Raw genomic sequence first — 19720 nt, 5'->3', positions numbered from 1 at the left:
ACAAATGGCACACAGTGACACAGAACCTGGACCTCCTGAGCTCACCCCACGAGGTGACTGGGGAGCTTAAAGGCATCATTTAGGGCTCTGCAAATACAGTATCAAACAGGGATGCTTATAGTGGTTACTACAATTCAAGAGCATCTATTGTGGTAATTTAAGTGGTCATTTAACGTGCATCCGTGCGTGCTAAGTTGCTTCAGTCGTGTCTCACTCTTTGCAACCCCATAGACTATAGCCCGCCCAGCTCCTCTCTCCATGGGATTCTCCAGGCAAGATGCTTATATTGGTTACTATAATTCAAGGACATTTATTTTGGTAATTTAAGTAGCGATGGAATTATCCCAGTTCAAACATATAGGACCATTACCCTCAGGAAGCTGCAAATTAGAATAATTTACATACTGCCCGCTGTGAATATCTTTAGCATTCACAGCACTTCATCATAAAAAACAAATAGGTTATTCTGGGTTCCATGGGGGCCCAGAGCAGATACTACAATCTTCGTTTACAAGATTTACATTTTTCATATTCTCCCTGGAAATGTTCAAAAAATTCCAGAGTTACTTGGATATCGTCTGTCTCGTGAAAACCTTGCATTTCCGTAAGTTATATATGTGCACGTGTGTGTGCTAAGTTGCTTCAGTCGTGTCTGACTCTTTGTGACTCCGTGGACCGTAGCCTGCCAGGCTCCTCTGTCCATGGGATTCTCCAGGCAAGAATACCGGAGAGGGTCTATATATAACGACATCTGTTTCAAACTCCTATTTTATAATTAAGAAACGCTAACATCTCTAAACTATTCAGGTAGGGTAGTCTGCTGAAAACCAATGTCCAGGTGTTGTGTTTATAAATTAGGACACTGAAACCCAAGGCAGTGTTTTGAAGGAAAACCAGTGACGAGTCTGAGTAAATCATTTAACTCGTCTGGGCCTTAGTTCTTGCATCTGTCCAGTGTCAGCACCCTTCCTACTGATGTCAGGATTAAATGAGGTGCTGCTGGCACGCTTGTGGTCATCAAGACAGCTCAACATCAGAGAAGGCCCAGATCTTGGTGAAAGAGGTATGAGAGGACCCTGGTCGGCCGGCGCCTGAGCCAGTGGGCTGCCCAGGGCCCAAACTGGTAACTCTCCCTGGGCAGCTAATGGTCCTCTTTCAGAAATGTCTGGCTTCCCCAGCTCTGAAAACAAATTACACCAAAGAAATGCTCGAACCACCTCTGTCTTGGGGCTTCCCTGGTGGCTCACATGGGAAGGAGTCCATCTGCAACGCACAAGACCTGGGTTCCATCCCTGGGTCAGGAAGATCCCCTGGAGAAGGGAAAGGCAAACCACTCCAGTATTCTGGTCTGGAGAATTCCACGGGCAGAGAGGGCTATGGTCCACAGGGTCACAAAGAGTTGGACACAACTGAGAGATGGGAATACCAGATCACCTGACCTGCCTCTTGAGAAACCTTATATGCAGGTCAGGAAGCAACAGTTAGAACTGGACATGGAACAACAGACTGGTTCCAAATAGGAAAAGGAGTATGTCAAGGCTGTATATCTTCACCCTGCTTATTTAATTTCTATGCAGAGTACATCATGAGAAACACAAGCTAGCATCAAGATTGCCGGGAGAAATATCAATAACCTCAGATATGCAGATGACACCACCCTTATGGCAGAAAGTGAAGGAGAACTAAAAAGCCTCTTGATGAAAGTGAAAGGAGAGAGTGAAAAAGTTGGCTTAAAGCTCAACATTCAGAAAACTAAGATCATGGCATCTAGTCCCATCACTTCATGGGAAATAGATGGGGAAACAGTGGCTGACTTTATTTTTCTGGGCTCCCAAATCACTGCAGATGGTGACTGCAGCCATGAAATTAAAAGATGCTTACCCCTTGGAAGGAAGGTTATGACCAACCTAGACAGCATATTAAAAAGCAGACATTACTTTGTCAACAAAGGTCCATCCAGTCAAGGCTCTGGTTTTTCCTGTGGTCATGTATGGATGTGAGAGTTGGACTATAAAGAAAGCTGAGTGCCGAAGAATTGATGCTTTTGAACTGTAGTGTTGGAGAAGACTCTTGAGAGTCCCTTGGATGGCAAGGAGATCCAACCAGTCCATCCTAAAGGACATCAGTCCTGGGTGTTCATTGGTAGGACTAATTTTGAAGCTGAAACTCCAATACTTTGGCCACCTGATGCAAAGAACTGACTCACTGGAAAAGACCGTGATGCTGGGAAAGATTGAGGGCAGGAGGAGAAGGGGACAACAGAGGATGAGATGGTTGGATGGCATCACCAACACAATGGACATGGGTTTGGGTGGACTCCAGGAGTTGGTGATGGACAGGGAGGCCTGGTGTGCTGCGGTTCATGGGGTCGCAAAGAGTCGGACACAACTGAGTGACTGAACTGAACTGAAACTGAGCAACTAACACTTTTCATCTCCATCTTGGTCTATTTTATAAGGATTTGCATAGCTAGGACATTTTAAAAAGTGAGCAAATGCCTTTCTTAATTTTACATACTTCAAGATGATGAATGATAGCCTTATTAGTCTATTGCCTCAAAGAATCTTTTTCATGGTGCTGATCCAGGGAATTTGCTCAGTTTTTAGAGAAGGGGGACTTAATCTGATTAAGCTTGAACCTCCTCAGACCAAAACATGCCTTTGGTCCTTTGAGAAAAAAGAGGGAGAGCATCACAGGCCTGAAAAATCCTCAATTAATGAAAAAGAACTTTAGAAAGATTTAAATGAAGTTTTTTTTGGGGGAAAAAAAAGATGCTTAAAGCAAAACTTAGTAACCCAGAACTATGCCTAGAGAAATCTTTAATTAGCAGAAATCAGGTTAAAGAACATGGGCCTTTGATAAGTTAGAGAAAAACCAACCCCCCAACCAGACCTATTCAACGAAATTTTCTGCCCAAACAGCATAATTTATGAAAAAAAAAAAAGAATATCTAGAACAAGGAGCAAATTGTATCAGTTTGAGTTCCAATAGGAAAGAATAAGTCTGCAAATATCATTGATGTGTTTCCATCAGTCAAATAAAGCCATCATTAAAGAAAGGTGCTACTATTTTTGGTGGAAGGGAACCCCTTTAATCAGAGTGAGGGGCAGCGCATGGAAAATCACAACCTATTGAAAATAATTTAAAGGATGGCGTGGTGCCGGCCCAAATCGGGTTATGAAATGACTCTTTCCTGCTCCGGCTGGGTTTCAGACAGAAGCTGGACGGTCTAATCTGTAATCTGTAATCTAGCCCTCGCTTGAATGTATCCGATTTTACTCCCCACCACTTCCAGCATCCTTTGGCGTCCCGGCCAGGGCTGGTCCCTCTTTGTACCTCACGTCGTCCAGACTAGGTTCCCACCATCGCATCTTTACTCCTGACCTTTCTTCTCTCTTGAACGCGCTCCCATTTTCTGTTCTGCAAATAATCTTCCTCGTGTTTTATGGCCTAGTCGAATTCCCATAACCTCCTTGAAAACTCCCCCTCTTGGAATAACTCGCTGTGACCAAACTTCGGTAATTCATCCTGTGCTTTCACTCAGCCCCATAAATCAGGGGCTGTTTTCAGCATGTCTTGTGGCTTCTCTTTCTCCTCCAGAACCAGATTGCTGTTTCATTGGCGCTCTCGGAGTAGGGATTATGCATCTCCCTGATTCCCTGTCCCCCTCCCTCCCTCCCTGTGTCCTGTCCACTCTTAGACACGGTGCAGAAACGCCTGTTTGACGCTGTGGTCACCTCCTTGACTCTCAGCGGGCAGAGACAGCAGCCACTCAGCAGTGCCCGGCCTCGAGGTGGGACTTGTGAAGGGACAGGACTCTGGGCTTCCTGCTAGGAGGCCCGGCTCGTCAGCTCAGCCCACAGGAGCAGTCTTGGAAGACGGAGGTGGCTCAGAGGCAGGGTGACCTAGTGGGGAGGAGAAGCTGGTGGATGGCTCAGCCCCTCAGGCTCAGCTGAACTCGGAAAGCAGGGAACAAGTGGAAATCTCTTCGAGAAGTTTTTTCTGACAACCAGTGCTGTGAAAAAATAAGCGTCGGTCTTGCTAATGGTGCTCTTGGGGCAAATACAGGCCATTTCACCCATGTCCGTGCCCTCGTGGGGCAGCTGTCGGGCACCCTTCCCCTTGGGAACAGCTCTAACTGTTTGCTGGGTCCTCCTGGTCTCCTGGAACTGCCTGAATTTCATCCGCCCCTTTTCCTCTTTCACTGCTTGGGGCTCTTCAACAATCTGTCCAGTGTTTTATCATCTTGTAGGGTCAGTGCCGTAAATCTCCTTGCCTCTCTCAGACCTCTAACCCTTCTCCCATGACCCCGAAGGAACTCGGTGCTCTGACGATTGGTCTTCAGGGTTCCTGTCTCAGACTCTTGCAAATATCAAGATGCCGCTACACAAAGACAAACGCCTAATCATCTAGGCCACGTGTAATTATAAACACATCGCGGCACATCTCACTGCAGAATCCCAGTGAGAACCCGGGGTTCTGAGCCCTCTGCTAACAGCACACAACTTTATTTGTGACAATTTCTTGCATGAGAACCAATGTATTCAGCCCTTTGGCAACAAACAATCAAACAAAACAAAAAAGACGTCTGGGGAAAATGTGCTTTTTGTGTGGCTAAGAAAATTCCTGCCCATTCTGTAAGACCTGGTCAAGGATCTTCTGGGAGAAACTTTCCCTGCCCTCCCCTCCTCTGTGCAAACCACGTGCCACCCACCAGTCCTTCGTCCATCCATTCATCCCTTCAGTAACGAGTGAAGCACCTGCTCTGTCAGGCAGGGCTGCCAGGCCCAGACCTTACAGAGTTAAACAGCCTTCCAGGAGCTCACAGGCTGGAGGACTCGGCAGACAAATCAAAGTGTCTGCACTATCGCTCCCACATACGTGGGGCACGTGCCCCAGAAGCTGAGCACGGGTCCTGCACCTTCTGAACTGGATCTGCTCAAGAAAGGCACTTAACCACGGACTTTGTGTTCTCATCAGTAACGCAGGAAAATATCATGTAAGTCTTGGGACATTTGTGACAGATAATCAGCATGATGTGTGAGAAGACCTTAGGCTTAGTGGCTGGCTCGCAGGAGGACTCTACAGTCAATAACCTTCATCAGTGTTGTTATCATTATATGTTACAATGGAGGTGTCTTTGGGAAGGTGTGGGAGCTTGAAGGCCCCCTAGTGTTGATGGGGGAGGGCAGAAGAGAAAGGAAGACTTCAGTGGCAACTTTGAGAATATACATACTGGACCTGGCAAAGAAGGATTAAATGAGAATTCAAAGAGCAAGGAATTATATTTTCTTTAAAACATCTTTTTTCAAAGTTGCAACTGTGGTCAGCTTGTTCTGGGTTTAGAAGAGGTGAAGGCATGGATTTTAATGATGCAACACACCCATATTTGAAGAGAAGAGAACTTACACTCCTCTCCAGAATCACTGGTTTTGAGGGGCCCTGTCCATCCTGCTGTAAATGGAATGCTTTCCTAAAAGCAAGTGAGTGAGTGAGTGAAGTTGCTCAGTCGTGTCCGACTCTTTGCGACCCCATGGACTGTAGCCTACCAGGCCCCTCAGTCCATGGAATTTTCCAGGCAAGAGTACTAGAGTGGGTTGCCATTGCCTTCTCCAGGAGATCTTCCCAACCCAGCGATTGTACCTGGGTCTTCTGAATTGCAGGCAGACGCTTTACCGTCTGAGCCACCAGGTAAGCCTCCTAAAAGCAAAGAGGAAGTCAAATTAGATACATCCCAGAGGGCTGCCCTGAGACTGTGTTACAGGTGAGCGCCCATGTCTTTGTGAAGCTAAGCTTCCTCTGGGAAAATGGTTCAGGAAAGAGCCAATTTATATCCAATTTCACTTCAACATGAGTAACAGGGTTTCTGTGCATTTGGTTCTTGGATGGAAATAATGCTCCTCTGTGAGAGAGTGTGGGCTTCCCCAGGGGCTCAGTGGTAAACAATCTGCCCGCAGTTCAGGAGATATGGGAGACTCCGGTTTGATCCCTGGCTCGGGAACACCCCCTGGAGGAGACCAGGGCACACACTCCAGGAATCCTGTCTGGGAAACCCCATGGACAGAGGAGCCTGGACAGACATCAGGCTACAGTCCGTGGTGTCGCAGAGAGTCAGATTTGACTGAAGTGACTGAGCACGGTGGAAAGAGTGGATCACTGATCCTCAAGAGCCTTCCACCACCAAAGAGGCTACTAACGACCAGCACTAGGCTTTTCCATTCTGTGAATTTGGTAGGAAAGCTGGACAGATTTTCGGTACTTAATATGTACCATCATTTATATCTTCATAACTGTGGGACAGGCTTCACACACACACACACACACACACACACACACACACACACACACACACACTTAGAAAATGCCACTCTGAACTCATCTTAAAAACACATCATTTGTTATATCAGTAGGTTCTTTAATATTCATTACCTACTATACAGGGAGGCCTGGCGTGCTGTGATTCATGGGGTCGCAAAGAGTCGGACATGACTGAGCGACTGAACTAAACTGAACTGATACATGATATATATAATGCTGGCTATTGAAAACTTCAAAGGAATATATGAGCTTTAAAATAAATGTTTTCTCGAGTTTTTTTTCAGCTTCCTAGGTGGCACAGTTGGTAAAGAACTTGCCTGTCAATGCAGGAGACTCAAGAGATGGGGTTCGATCCCTGGGTTGGGAAAGTCCCCTGGAGGAGGAAATGGCAACCCACTTCAATAATCTTGCCTGGAGAATCCCATGAACAGAGGAGCCTGGTGGGCTACAGTCCCTGGGGTTGCATAGAGTTGCACATGACTGAGCATGCATTGAACTAGAGTGATTTCACTCATTCATCAAAAATTAATATGTAATTTGCCACTTTGAATAACAAGTATATGGATACCTCAAATCTCCATAACACAGTCTTGCTATTCAGCATAGGGTTATCAAAAAATGTTAGGGGAATTGAGTTAAAATAACATTATTTAGAGTTTTATGTGCAACTAAAATCAGGCAGACAATAAAATGATCATATTCTAAATGATTAAATATGTTTCATTGCAAATAGCCTATTTGTTTTCAGAGGAGCTATATTTAGTATGTTACTTTCCTCTGTACAATTAGTTTCCAATAGATTTCCATACTACATGAAACAATCTCTGACTCAGTAATTACAGTGTGAGAAGAAGATAAGACCCATGATATTTTTATGTCCTTTTAGAAGGAAAGAATTCTATCAAGCCTAGGAAAATAATATTTGTATAATACATATATGAATCATGAAAGTTTAAAGTAGAAAAATATTTTAAAAAACCAGTACCAATTTCAAGTCAGTTTTCTTGATATTTAAATTTGGTCAAATATAAAATCCCCTGGAGTGGGCCCGGTTTTCTACATTTACTTTCACAAAAAAGATCAGCAATGGATTCAATGAGCTGCACCCTCTTTTCCCAAACCCAATGTAAGTCAGTCAAGAAGAAAGTCCATATAAGAATCTATACATTCAATTCTTAAAAAAGATTGGGAGAAACTAAATTCATGTTATATTCAACTAGATAACATCATGATATTCACTTGCATACTGTTTTGTTTCATTAATCACAACTCTATTTTTAATAGATGAACCAATGTTAAAAGTTCTTCTTGAGTAAAAACCAACAGGAATAACTCAAGAAAATAATAGTTAACATGGTGTGATCAGCTTCATTATTCACCTTGAGTCTTTTGTTAACTAGATTGTAACAGAGACTTGCTTCCTAAAATGATCTGTGGGGACTTTCTTGACGGTCCAGTGGTTGAAAATCACCTGGCGATGCAGGGAAATCGCCTGGTGATGCAGGGAGCACAGGTTCAATTCCTGCTCAGGGAACTAAGATCCCACATGCTGAGCAGCTACTAAGCCTGTGCCCCACAACCAGAGTCCGTGTACCTTAGCAAGAGACCTCACGCAAAGCCAAGAAGATTCCTTGTGCAATAACATCTTAGTCAAGAGAATGAGGAGATCCTACTCTTTGCAACAGCCTGGATGGACTTGAGGGTGTTGTTGTTATTGTTGTTGTTCAGCCGCTTAGTCGTGTCTGACTCTTTGAGACCCCATGGACTGCACCACGCCAGGCTCCCTTTCCTTCACTGTCTCCCGGAGTTGCTCAGATTCATGTCCACTGAGTCAGTGATGCCATTCAACCATCTCATCCTCTGTCATCCCCTTCTTCTCCCCTCTTCAATCTTTCCCAGCATCAGGGAGTCAGTCCTTCCCATCAGGTGGCCAAAGTATTGGAGTTTCAGCTTCAGTACCAGTCCTTCCAATGAATATTCAGGGCTGATTTCCTTTAGGATGGACCGGTTGGATCTCCTTGCAGTCCAAGGGACTCTCAAGAGTCTTCTCTAACACCACAGTTCAAAAGGATCAATTCTTCGTCATTTAACCTTCCTTATGGTCCAACTCTCATATCCGTACATAACTACTGGAAAAACCAAAGCTTTGACTATGCAGATCTTTGTCAATAAAGTGATGTCTCTGCTTTTTAAAATGCTATCCAGGTTTGTCACAGCTTTTCCTTCCAAGAAGCAAGCATCATTTGTGGCACTCATCGTCTCCAGGGATTTTGGAGCCCAAGAAAATAAAATCTGTCACTGCTTCTACTTCTGCCTTGAAGACCAAGTGAAAATGCCCCTCTTCTGTACTCCTCTAGAGCTGGCACTGAGTTCCATCCTAACATTGACCCAGGAATTCTTCTCCTCTGCCAGTCTACATCCTCAATGAGACCCTCAGCTTGTGGGCATGTGCTGCGTCTAATCTACTGTTGAATTCTCTAGTCCAGGGCATAGCACATAGAAGGTATTTATCAGCATTTGTTGAATAAATCAAAAAATAAAGTTGTGAAATGAAGTAGTCTATATTACTAGTGATTTTGGCAGTTGAGAATAATTTTCATAGTTTCTTCACTGGTATTCTTCCTAAATCACTAAACTCAAACTTTATATATCACCGTTCCCAGAAAAGACTCCATTTAAATTTTGCAAAATTAAAGCTGAACAACTTCTGCTGTAATGCTCAGATATGGCAAAGGGATCTTTAAACACAATTTAGTGAAGAATTTGGAAGGTGAGAGATATTGGTTGCCCTTACAGTGAAAAATATGTGTTTATGGAAGGCTTATCACAATCCCTGGCCCAGAGAAGTTTCTCGGAAGAGTTATATTCGTCTTTCTGTGCTGTCCAAACACTGATTTCTCCAAACCTCCCTATTTTCTCAACTTTCCCTGTTCTCCAAACAGAAGGGTGATAAAAACCACATCCACACACAGGAGGAAATGGTATGGCCAAAAATAGACACATAGCCTTGTTTAGTTCAAATGCTGAACCTTAAAAATGAGCAAAATGAAACATTTCTAACTCAACCACTACAGGTTATGTTTCAGAGGCAGAGTCTAGAGGAGCCTGTGTAGATTTCTGTCACTCAGGTGAGAGGGCCCCTTCTCAAGAGCCAGGTTAACCGGGGACACTGCACATCCCCAGTAAGAACAATTAAGGATGTCATCAACTTGAGAATCCCAACTAGAGGAATGTCTGGACACAGAGGGAAGGTACATGGAACTTTGACCTAGACGGGCACAGGGGTCTACCTGCAGGAACATGTCTGGGGGAAGAGACTACCATTCAGGGTGATCAGCACAGGTTCTTCTGTGTTTGCCCATGTGTTTGTGTTTGTGTTTGCGTGTGTGTGTGTGTGTGTGTGTGTACCTGCACACACACCAGACTTGTGGCCATCTTAGCGTGCAAGACACAGTCAAGGCAAATGAAGACAGATATCAGAAGATGAGGAGTAGAGACACAGAAACAATGGTTTTATTTTTCCGTGCAAATGTGCACAAGCTGTAGTCACACACAATGCAACTGAAAATACAGAAGAAGACAGAGAAGAAGGACAGGGTTTTTAGGTCAGATATGACAAGACATGGGGAAACGGAAAAGCAACTGACAATAGAATTGCATGGAGGAAGAAATGGCGAGGGACTCAGAAAGATATCTGGACGGAAACGTGTTATATTTGGAATGACCTGTATGTACATAATTACAGATATGCCCAAGAGGGAGTAGATGTGAAAACTGTATGTGTGGGCTTTGGCTATAATCAATTTTATGGTTACTTCAGATAATCTGGGAAAGCAAATATTGATAGGAAGGGTTTCTCCAGGTCTCTTGTCAGGAAATCTAACTTTGCAGCAGATCAGCTGAGATGGTGGGTCAGCACATGCTGTCGGGGGGTAAGGGGGTGGGGAGCAGAAAGGAAAGAAAACTTCAACATAAGTTTCTCCAGTTGAGTGCCTGCCAGCACTCCACAGCATAGAGCATTTGCTGCATAAAATCCTCTATAACTGTTGAAAAATCAGGTTGAGTTGACTTCCTTTGCTTTTATAGTATACTACTTTGTAGTTTTGATGTCATGCTATATTTAAATTTAGCTTGTAATTTCCACAGGAAAACAATTTTATTAACCAAAAAAAAAAAAAAAAAAGAAGAAGGAACTACATGAGTATTGGATACCACCCAATGGATAAAACACCCTCACATTTTCAAACCAGGACAACTCCTGAAGACACAAATGCATTTACAAAATGATATTTGGTGGGCCTTTGCTATTATAGTTGCTTTCTGAATTAATTCATAAGATCAACCTATTTTCCCTTTAAATGAACACTAATCATGGCTCCTTGGGAAGGTATGTCCACACACAGACACTTAGCATAAATGACAGCAAGTCAGCGGAAGCAATAAAAATACTAGTAAATAAAGTTACTTTCTAATTAATATATTATATACTGTACTAAAGCTAAGCAAGAATATATATTAATCTTTGCATACCTTATTAATTTACTTGGTAAATCCATCACTTCATGTACTTATTTATTAAAAAATCATTGTGCCAAATATATTTTGATTATAATACAGGTCTATGGGGTTGCACAGAGTCAGACACGACTAAAGCAACTTAGCAGCTGCAGTATGTTTTCTCTTCAAAAATATAGTTGAGAGGATAAATTTACTTGCAGATGTTAGAAAAATAGGCCTCCAGGAAATTCAAGTTTTATAAATTGTATTTTTAGTATATACCTATAGAATAGCATTTCTTTCTTTTTAAAATATGTATTGAAAAGCAATTTCAATTAGTTCATTTGATAGGAAAGTCAATAAGCTCATAAATTTATAAGCAATTAACAAAAAGTTATTCATATAGAAAGTATTGCAGGAAAAAAGGAACGGAAAAAAGTTTTATCTGTCATTTTTTAACTTACCGGAGAACTGGCAACACAGCATAGATGGATAAAAATTTTTTAAAAAAATCTAATTTCAAACTGTTGTGTCCTGAATAATAGATGGGAATGAGAGGACAAGACTGACTGAGGATGAGGGTGAGGGAGAGTGACTTACACTATAAAGGTGCCCACAAGAGCAGGTGTGGGAGAAAGCACCCTCTCACCGCAAGGGTCCTTCAGACACAGATGCGCTTAGAATGATGGCATATATGTACTCAATATTCTCAGCAAGGAGACGTTTCTGCTTGTATTGAGAACAATATTGCTTTGCATTTAGAGCCAGAATAAGTAGATATTTGCTACACTCGTCAAGTGCTTTGCAATATGCTTAAAATAGGCCTTGAATTTAGTTTTTCAAGATGATTAAATTTCAAGGCATATCCTGAAAGTCGTGGTTTCAGGTTTGGGAGCGCTCAGACGCAGTTAGTAATCGTCCTGGTCTCCCCATTCGACCACGGGCTCATCATTCAGGCGCAGGATGAGGTAGGAGAGGAGCTGGAAGAGGTTCTGCCAGAGCAGCAGCGAGACGTAGAAGGAGAGGCCGCTTACGTCCAGCTCGCAGCGCGGCCCGGCGAAGGCCAGCGCGCACGTGCACCGGAACCCGTTCAGCAGGTCGTGACAGCGGCCGCCATGCAGGCAGGGGTCGGACGCGCACTCGTCGATGTCCTTGTCACACCTTCAAGACAGAAACGGCAGAGACCGGGCCCCGGCTCAGCACACTGGCCGTGACGCCACCAGGGAGGGAGCGCTTCGGCCTCCCCAGCGCAGTGGGACCGGCCAATCCCCACGCCCTTCCTGCGTGTCCGACAGCTGGGAGACAGCCCTCCAAATGCCTTTCACGGATTTTGGTTTTAATGAAAATAATGTGTATACAACAGCACACTGTTAATTAGAATGAGAAAACTGCTGCAGATCTTTAGAAACTAAAGCAAAATGGCGCCATGCACAGGTCAATTTCCGTTTCCCCCTCAAGAGTTAGTGTGGTGGTCACCTCGTTAAAGTTCGGTTCATTGGGGTCCGCGCGGACCAGGGGAGGGAGCTGTGTTTTTCAAACCCAGCGTCTACAGAGTCGACCTGGGGCTATGAGAGTTCTAAAGCATCCGTGTGCCAGGCGAAGGGGAGAAGCCCATAAGAAGCAGGAAAATGTACTTGTGTATTCTGGGGGCTTTTGGATTATTTTCCTTGGGAATTGCATTTTACATATATATATATATGTATATATGTAAAATGCATGAGAGCTAAGCCACTTCAGTCATGTCCAGCTTTTTGGGGCCCTGTGGACTATAGCCCGCCAGGCTCCTCTGTCCATGGGATTCTCCAGGCAGGAATACTGGAGTGGGGTGCCATTTCCTCCTCCAGAGGATCTTTCCAACCCAGGATCGAACCTGCATCTCTCGCATCTCCTCATTGCAGGCAGGCTCTTTACCGCCCGTTCATTTGGCTGCACCAGATCCCAGCTGCGGCGTGTGGCTTCTTCGCTGTGGCTAGCGGGATCCCTAGTTGCAGCTGTGGGATCTTCAGCTGCCGCCTGTGAACCCCTAGCTGCAGCACATGGGATCTAGTTCCCTGACCAGGGATCACACCCCAGGCGCCCTGCATTGGGAGTGCAGAGTCCCAGTCCCTGGACCACCAGGGAAGTCCTGGTGATTCCATTTTTAATAAAAGCCAAAGTAGATAATCAGAAGATTGCACTCGCTAATAAACTGGTTTCATAGCTAGGTTGTAACCTTTCCAAGTCCAGGCAGAATGATTTTCAAAAGCCAAAATTTTCCAAAAACAAGTGATGCCAGTTCTACGGTGACTGAAACTGTCCTCTTCCCTGGAGCACTGTCACTTTTCACCTGGTTTTCCATCTACAGAAATTGCTTTTCTGTGCATTCACCGATTAACTGCCCAGTCCCTTACTGAGTAGATATTGAGCACATGCCAAAACCTCCACTGGGTCTCGGGATAGAGCAGTAACTGAGACATCTCTCTGACTTTGGGAAATTCATACAAAATCATAGCTTCAAAAGTCTCTGCAGAGCAGCTCATAGAGGTGAAGTCCACTCCAAGCAGTTTTTCATTCCCCACCTCTGAAGAGGTAAGCATGTGCGCCTGGGTCATCCACTAATCCCCAGGCTCAAGAAATGAAGAGAGGAGGTGGTGGTGGGGCAGGGCCTCCCCAAGGCATAAAGGAAATAAGATTTCATCCCAGAAAAACAGCTCCTTATCCCGCTGGATACCAAGCATAGCTGGGACATTTTGTTTCCCTGCTTTGGCTCAGGCTCCCGGGCTGGAGGAGGCCTCTCTGGTTGGAGCAGAGCAGAGCTCAATGACTGGAGGGGGCTTGCCAAGTCCTCCCTGCCCTGGGTGGGCTGGAACGTTCAGAGCATCCACCACGCATAGCCTGCCGGGGTGACGGCACAGAGCTGGAGGTCGAGCCCCACGGCAGAGGAGGCGGTCTGTTACATGACAGCTTTCCAACATCTCTGGGCTTTGTGGAAGCCTCACCCCCTAGTCCTTGGGAGGCTGCCCAGTGCTTTCCGCTTTTCCCCTAGTTATTCTTTCTCTGTTGCTTATCTACTTCTCTTTCGAACTGAACAGTACACAGTATACACACAACAATCATTATTGGAGCTTTCGTTAGAAGTTATTAATGGGCAGGAAATTAAAAAAAATAAATCCATTGCCATCCAGTGAAATAACTAATGACAGAGAAGGACTTTGAAAGCATGGAATCCATGGAACACCTGGGGACTATTTTAGAAATTCATTTTCAGTGGAGAAGTTTATCTTGGTGAAATGATTCCTGGGAGAAGAAGGAGAATGTTGAGATTGCTTTTCTTACCATATTTGAAATCAACAATTTGGAGGTTAAATGTCAGATACTCTTTTTTTTGAAAAAACAAACAAACAATGTTGGAGGAAAGGGAGACATTTACTGTAAACTGGGACAACATGCAAGCAGCAGAGAAAAATAATCCAAGACTCTGGATGAGGTCTAAGCTGTCGTCATTAGACATCAGTTAATCAACTGAATAATAACAGTAAGCATTAAACTGTGCCATCGAGGCAGAAGGGAACCAGCACTTAAATATATAAAGCATTGTTCAAATTTCCGGACAAGAAAATCTTTGCAGTATTTTGGAGATGGAATCAGAGGCCAACCCAATGGTCTCTGGGTTAACAATATTATTATGGTGCATGTACGGAAAAAAACCGGTGCTGTGAAAAGCAGAATGTGACTTCAGGTCACACCCCTCCATACACACAGATTCTCCAACCGCCCGTGCTTCGTAGAGCCAGCCGCTGAGAGCAGACCAAGAAAGCAAGGACCAGCCTTGTCACTGAATGTTGGAGGGGAAAAATGCAGGTGTGGCCACACTGCCTGCTGTTTGCCAACATGACGAAAGAACTATGTCTGTGTGGTGCCCGAAGCACTAGCTGAAAAAGAGAAAATTCCAGTTAATCCAAACTGCAGTTGTCATGGGGCAAAAATGCACCCATTATTTTACTGACTACTCTCCTGGGGAAATTAATTCGGTCAAAATCGTTTTGTCCAAGGTGTTGGATTTGATCTAATTTGTTCAATGGAGGAAGCCTGATCAGAGAACAATTTATCTAGCCCTGGATGGTATAAGAGATGGAGGAGAACTCTTTCCCTTTTCTTTTAGTTGTTGCAAGTAAAGATTTGGTCATATGTTTATGCCAGAAACATCCTAGAGATGGGCAGAGGTTCTGAAGGTGGCCTGACCTGGCTGCAGCACAATCTGAATTGACACCTGACCTCTCCCCTAACCTCTCAGCTTCAGTTTACACAAATGCAGAAGGGATATAAAGACAACTAGAGACAATATTTGTAGGGTGCCTGGCAGAGCGCTAGACAAATGGCCAGGTATTTGTTCTCTGCTGCTACAGTGTATCATGTAGAGTCTCGGTTTGTCACCATTCTGGGGACACTGATCCCCTGGGGAATCTGACAAAAGCTACAGGGTGTGCACTTTTTTGGACTTCCCAGGCAGCACTAGTGGGTAAAGAACCCATCTGCCGAGGCAGGAGACATAAGAAACGCGGGTTTGATCCCTGTGTCAGGTACATATCCTGGAGTAGGGAATCACAGTCCACTCCAGTATTCTTGCCTGGAGAATCCCATGGACAGAGGAGCCTGGCAGAGTCAGACATGACTGAAGCGACTTAGCACACACACCTGCACATTTTTGCCCTTGAACTCACCTCAGCAAGTCACATGCATATACAAACATGCCTGCATTTTCAGCAAGTCATATATTGAGAGCAGTAATCAATTCCACGTCAACAATCCCAGCATTAGGTACGGAGGAGACAGGGCTTCTCCGGGAACAGTAGAGTCATCTGGATAAGGTGCGTATACTTTTAGTGTTCTAGGTAAGTCCACGGGGCAGTCTTTAAGGTATATTTTATTTGACCTCAACAACACCCACGTTTGCATCATGTGTTAGAGTTAGTGGGAAAGAAACATGAATCCAGAAGTATTTCTAAGAAAGAAAAATATCACATTTCACATTTTTCAGAGACATATTTCCCTAGTTAAAGTCTTGGCTCATAAAGTGTCCTTGACTTTGACCTCAAGGGTAATTTTTCTTTTTTATTTTGACTCTGGCCAGACCTATACTAAAGCACAGATTTTCCTATGGGAACTGAGACGAGAAAGCGGAGAAGAAACACACTTCGCATCGTCTCACTGTTGTCTGGCCTGGAAGGCCCTCCCGTAAAGCTCTGCTGAGACTCACCGTTCCCCCGTAAAACCTGGCCAGCAGGCGCACTTCATTTCTCCCTGGAACTCCGTGCAGTTGCCACCGTTGTAGCAAGTGAGGTTGGTCTTCTCATTCCCACAGAAGGTGGAGGGTAATCGGAGGTACCTAGGGAGAAAAAAGTAACAGTCACTGCAGTTCATCCTGTTCATTTCATTCAAGAATACTTTTTTAGAAAAGTCCGTGTATCTTGTCCGTGCCAAACTCATGAGGTGCTCAGGCCAACTGAGCTACAGATGCTTAACTGTGCTGTTTTGGACATGGATCACTCTTTGGTCCACAGGTCCTGCGGGAGGGCGCTGTAAGGAGTGTGCCTATCCATCTTCCATTTCTACCCAGTGCTCATTCATGAGATAAGATCTGTGCCGGGGGGTGCGGGGGTGGGGTGGTGGTGGCAATAAATTTAGTGTTGGAAAGAAACTTGCTATGGCTAGATTTGCTGCTGCTTGGCTAATAAATCACTTCAGGCCATAGGAAAATTGCATCCCTATAAACGTCAGGAAAGAAAGGCCAGGACTCTGGTACCCAAGCACTCGTGTGATTTCTCCGCTGCCTCTCACTGAAGCCGAACTCCGGTTGCCCCGCCAACACTTGCTGCCCTCATCCAATAATTCATGACTTAGCAGAAGGCAAGCCAAATGCTGTCCAGGAGGTTTGTATACAGCAGTCAGTGGAAAGTACATGTGAATTCAGAGTGTGGCTCTTTTGTTTAAAAACACAACTTTATATGTTAAGGAATGCCTATAAAAGCCAGTACAAATTGTTAGATGCTAAGCAGAACTTTACTACCAAATAAAATCCAGGGCTGTGATGGGGCTGGTTAAAAAGACTTTAAAGTGTCTAGGTCCTTAACTACACTGTGCGTGTTGTGCATGGAATCAGATACATAGTTATTATTCAAGAAAGATAAAATGAGTTTTATTTTGTTCTGCTCATCAGACTGCAGCTAATATGGAGAAAGCAGCCTATACGGTAAGTGTGTCTCTTCCCACAAGAGCTAATCAATTTGACTTTAAAAAGAAAATATCATAAGGATTTTTCAAAAGAGCCAAAAATGTCAACCAGCTTTGGAAGAGGTCAATTAGCAATGCAAATAGGAAGCTTTGTATACATCTTAACGTTTAATAAACAATTTTTGAATCTTGTTAGAAAGTACTTTTGAATCAAAATTTAATCTTTGAAAACTTGGCTTTGATGAATTAGGCAGAAACAAATACTGGAGCACTGGCTCCTAGGCATATATGTGTCTCTTACTTATCCAAAGTCACCACAGCAGTACTATTGATTTTGATCCTGAATGTCTTTTGCTGTTAAGCATTCAGTTTACCTGTTGGCGAATGAGCAGGTTAACTATGAGAAGTCACGTTTTATTGGAACGTCAGTACTCAGCAGTCAGCCTTGTGTCTTGCCTTCATAGGCTCTGAACAACAATATCATGGAGACAAAAATACATCTCCTTGTAGCTGTGACTACATGTTGTGTCTACCAGGAGATTCATCCAGTGAAGGTATCACCTCTGAACTACCGTAACGTCTCCAGGCTGCCAGCCCACTCCAGGCATTCTTGTCAACATCCTGGAATCTATTACTTGCTGGAAATAACGGTCTCATGTTCCTATGTGCATGCTTAGTCACTTTAGTCATATCTGACTCTTCATGACCCTGTGGACTGTAGCCTGCCAGGCTCCTCTGTCTATGGGATTCTCCAGGCAACAATACTGGAGTGGGTTGCCATGCCCTTCTCCAGGGGGTCTTCCCGACCCAGGGACTAAACCCACATCTCTCATGTCTCCTGAACTGGAAGGCGGATTCTCTACCACTGAGCCGTCACGGAAGCCCACATGCATATCTATTATGCGTACGTATTTATGTATGTAATTGTATTGTCCTTTGACATTTTGATTTTTATCTTACTGGTTCCCTCATTAATTCATGACAAAGTCATCGAAACATGCTCATTCTGAGTCATGAATTCCCATTTTGGAAACCACTTCAACATAGCCTTTTCAGAATTTTGTAACATTGACCTGCCTGAAGTGACCCAGGGCATTCTTTCAGGGATAGGAGTCATGCTTCCTCCTACAAAACCAGAATTCAGCTTGTATTGGTTGTCACTGTGTTTATTTCCTGCGGCCTTAAGGCTCGGACTCCGGGGCCCGTCGTTCCCGAGACATACTCTGCCCGAGGTGACTGAGAAGACATTTTGTTTGAAGGATGTGGTCCAAATCCTGTAGAACGTGCCAGCAGATGCAATCCTGTCTTCACAGGCCTGAACCGTCATGGCCGTGACCGTGAGCCCCTGCTCAGCACGGCGTACTGAGTGTACCTGTGCACGTGAGCACACCTCCAGACATGCTTTATGTGGGTGTAAGGCTCACCTGGCTGCTCAGAAGATAAAGAATCCGCCTGCAAGGAGGAGACGAGGGTTGCATCCCTGGGTCGGGAAGACCCCGTGGAGAAGGGACTGGCTAACCTGCTCCAGTATTCTTGCGCGGGAAATCCCATGGATGGAGGAGCCTGGCAGGCGACTGTTCATGGGGTCACAAACAGTTGGATGCGACTAAGTGACTAACGCTTAATGCTCACCTGCAGAACCTTCCCGTGAAGTTTCCAGGACAGCGGCAAGAGTAGCCGTTGGCGTCACTAATGCAGGTGGCCCCGTTTGCACACTGGTGACGCTGGCAGTGGTCCACCTCTGACTCGCAGTTCACACCGGTGAAGCCAGGCTCACACCTGCAGTGATAGCCTGCCCCAGCAGGGGCAGAGCAGTTGCCGTGGATACAGGGTCTTGAAAGGCATTCATCGACGTCGAGCTCGCAGTGTGGCCCCGACCGTCCCGCGGGACAGGTGCAGCGGTGGGAGCTGTAGGTGTCCTTGCAGCGTCCTCCATGCAGGCAGGGCCCGGAGCGGCAGGCGTCGAGCTGCAGGCAGCCCGTCTCCACCGGAGGCCCGGAGACTTTGAGAAACCGCTCCTCCTGAGGTCTGTTCATCAAGCCACCGACGTTTTCAAAGTAAGACAGATAGAGGCCGCTGATGGCGATCGTGCTTAGACACCCTCGCAGGGCCCGAGTGCTGTTGCTAGCTCGGTCACCCACATAGACGTTTGTGTCGTCCTTCAGGAAGCTGAGGCTCCCGGCAGCGACTGTGCTGGTCACAGGAGGCGTTTGCCCGTCCACCTCCATCTGCCACCTGGAAGCCTGGGCCCCCGGGTCTGTCATGGAGATGGTCACCTGGTACCACACGCCGTCGCTCACCGGCTGCAGACTCGTCAGACTCAGCGTGTAAAGGCTGTTGCCGCTTTGCAGCTGAAATAACAGCCGGGAATCCCGAATATGAATACGAAGGAATTCAGGCTCCTTCTCTGCATGCAGTATGATCGCGTGGGCATCCCTCGTTCTGAAACCGAACGTGACGTTGGTGAGCTCTCTGGTGATGTTCCCGTTGCTCCTGAATATTAACTCATGGCTTTGTCCATTAAAAACAGCATTTGCGATACCTAAAGAGAGAAGGCCATGCCAGTCAGCAACTTGACTAAACCTGTACCATTTGCTTCAGTTCAGTTGCTCAGTTGTGTCCAACTCTTTGTGACCCCATGGACTGCAGCATGCCAGGCTTCCCTATCACCAGCTCCTGAAGCTTGCTCAAACTC

General features: G+C 45.2%; 1 protein-coding gene across 1 annotated transcript in view; it reads right to left on the bottom strand.

Annotated features, from left to right (window-relative positions):
* CRB1 (crumbs 1, cell polarity complex component) overlaps positions 1-19720 on the bottom strand; it is a 213175-nt gene that overhangs the window by 18098 nt on the left and 175357 nt on the right. Inside the window, exons 9-11 of the mRNA XM_005691053.3 lie at positions 18658-19567; positions 16052-16180; positions 11850-11976 (exon numbers count right to left, since the gene is read on the bottom strand). Of these exons, the coding sequence (XP_005691110.2) occupies positions 11850-11976; positions 16052-16180; positions 18658-19567 (1166 nt within the window). The remainder of the gene's footprint in view (positions 1-11849; positions 11977-16051; positions 16181-18657; positions 19568-19720) is intronic.

The sequence above is a fragment of the Capra hircus genome, chromosome 16, assembly GCF_001704415.2.
Source record: "Capra hircus breed San Clemente chromosome 16, ASM170441v1, whole genome shotgun sequence".
NCBI classification, from domain to species: domain Eukaryota; kingdom Metazoa; phylum Chordata; class Mammalia; order Artiodactyla; family Bovidae; genus Capra; species Capra hircus.
Note: the sequence above shows the minus strand (reverse complement) of the source record. Positions and strands in the feature narration are given on the sequence as shown.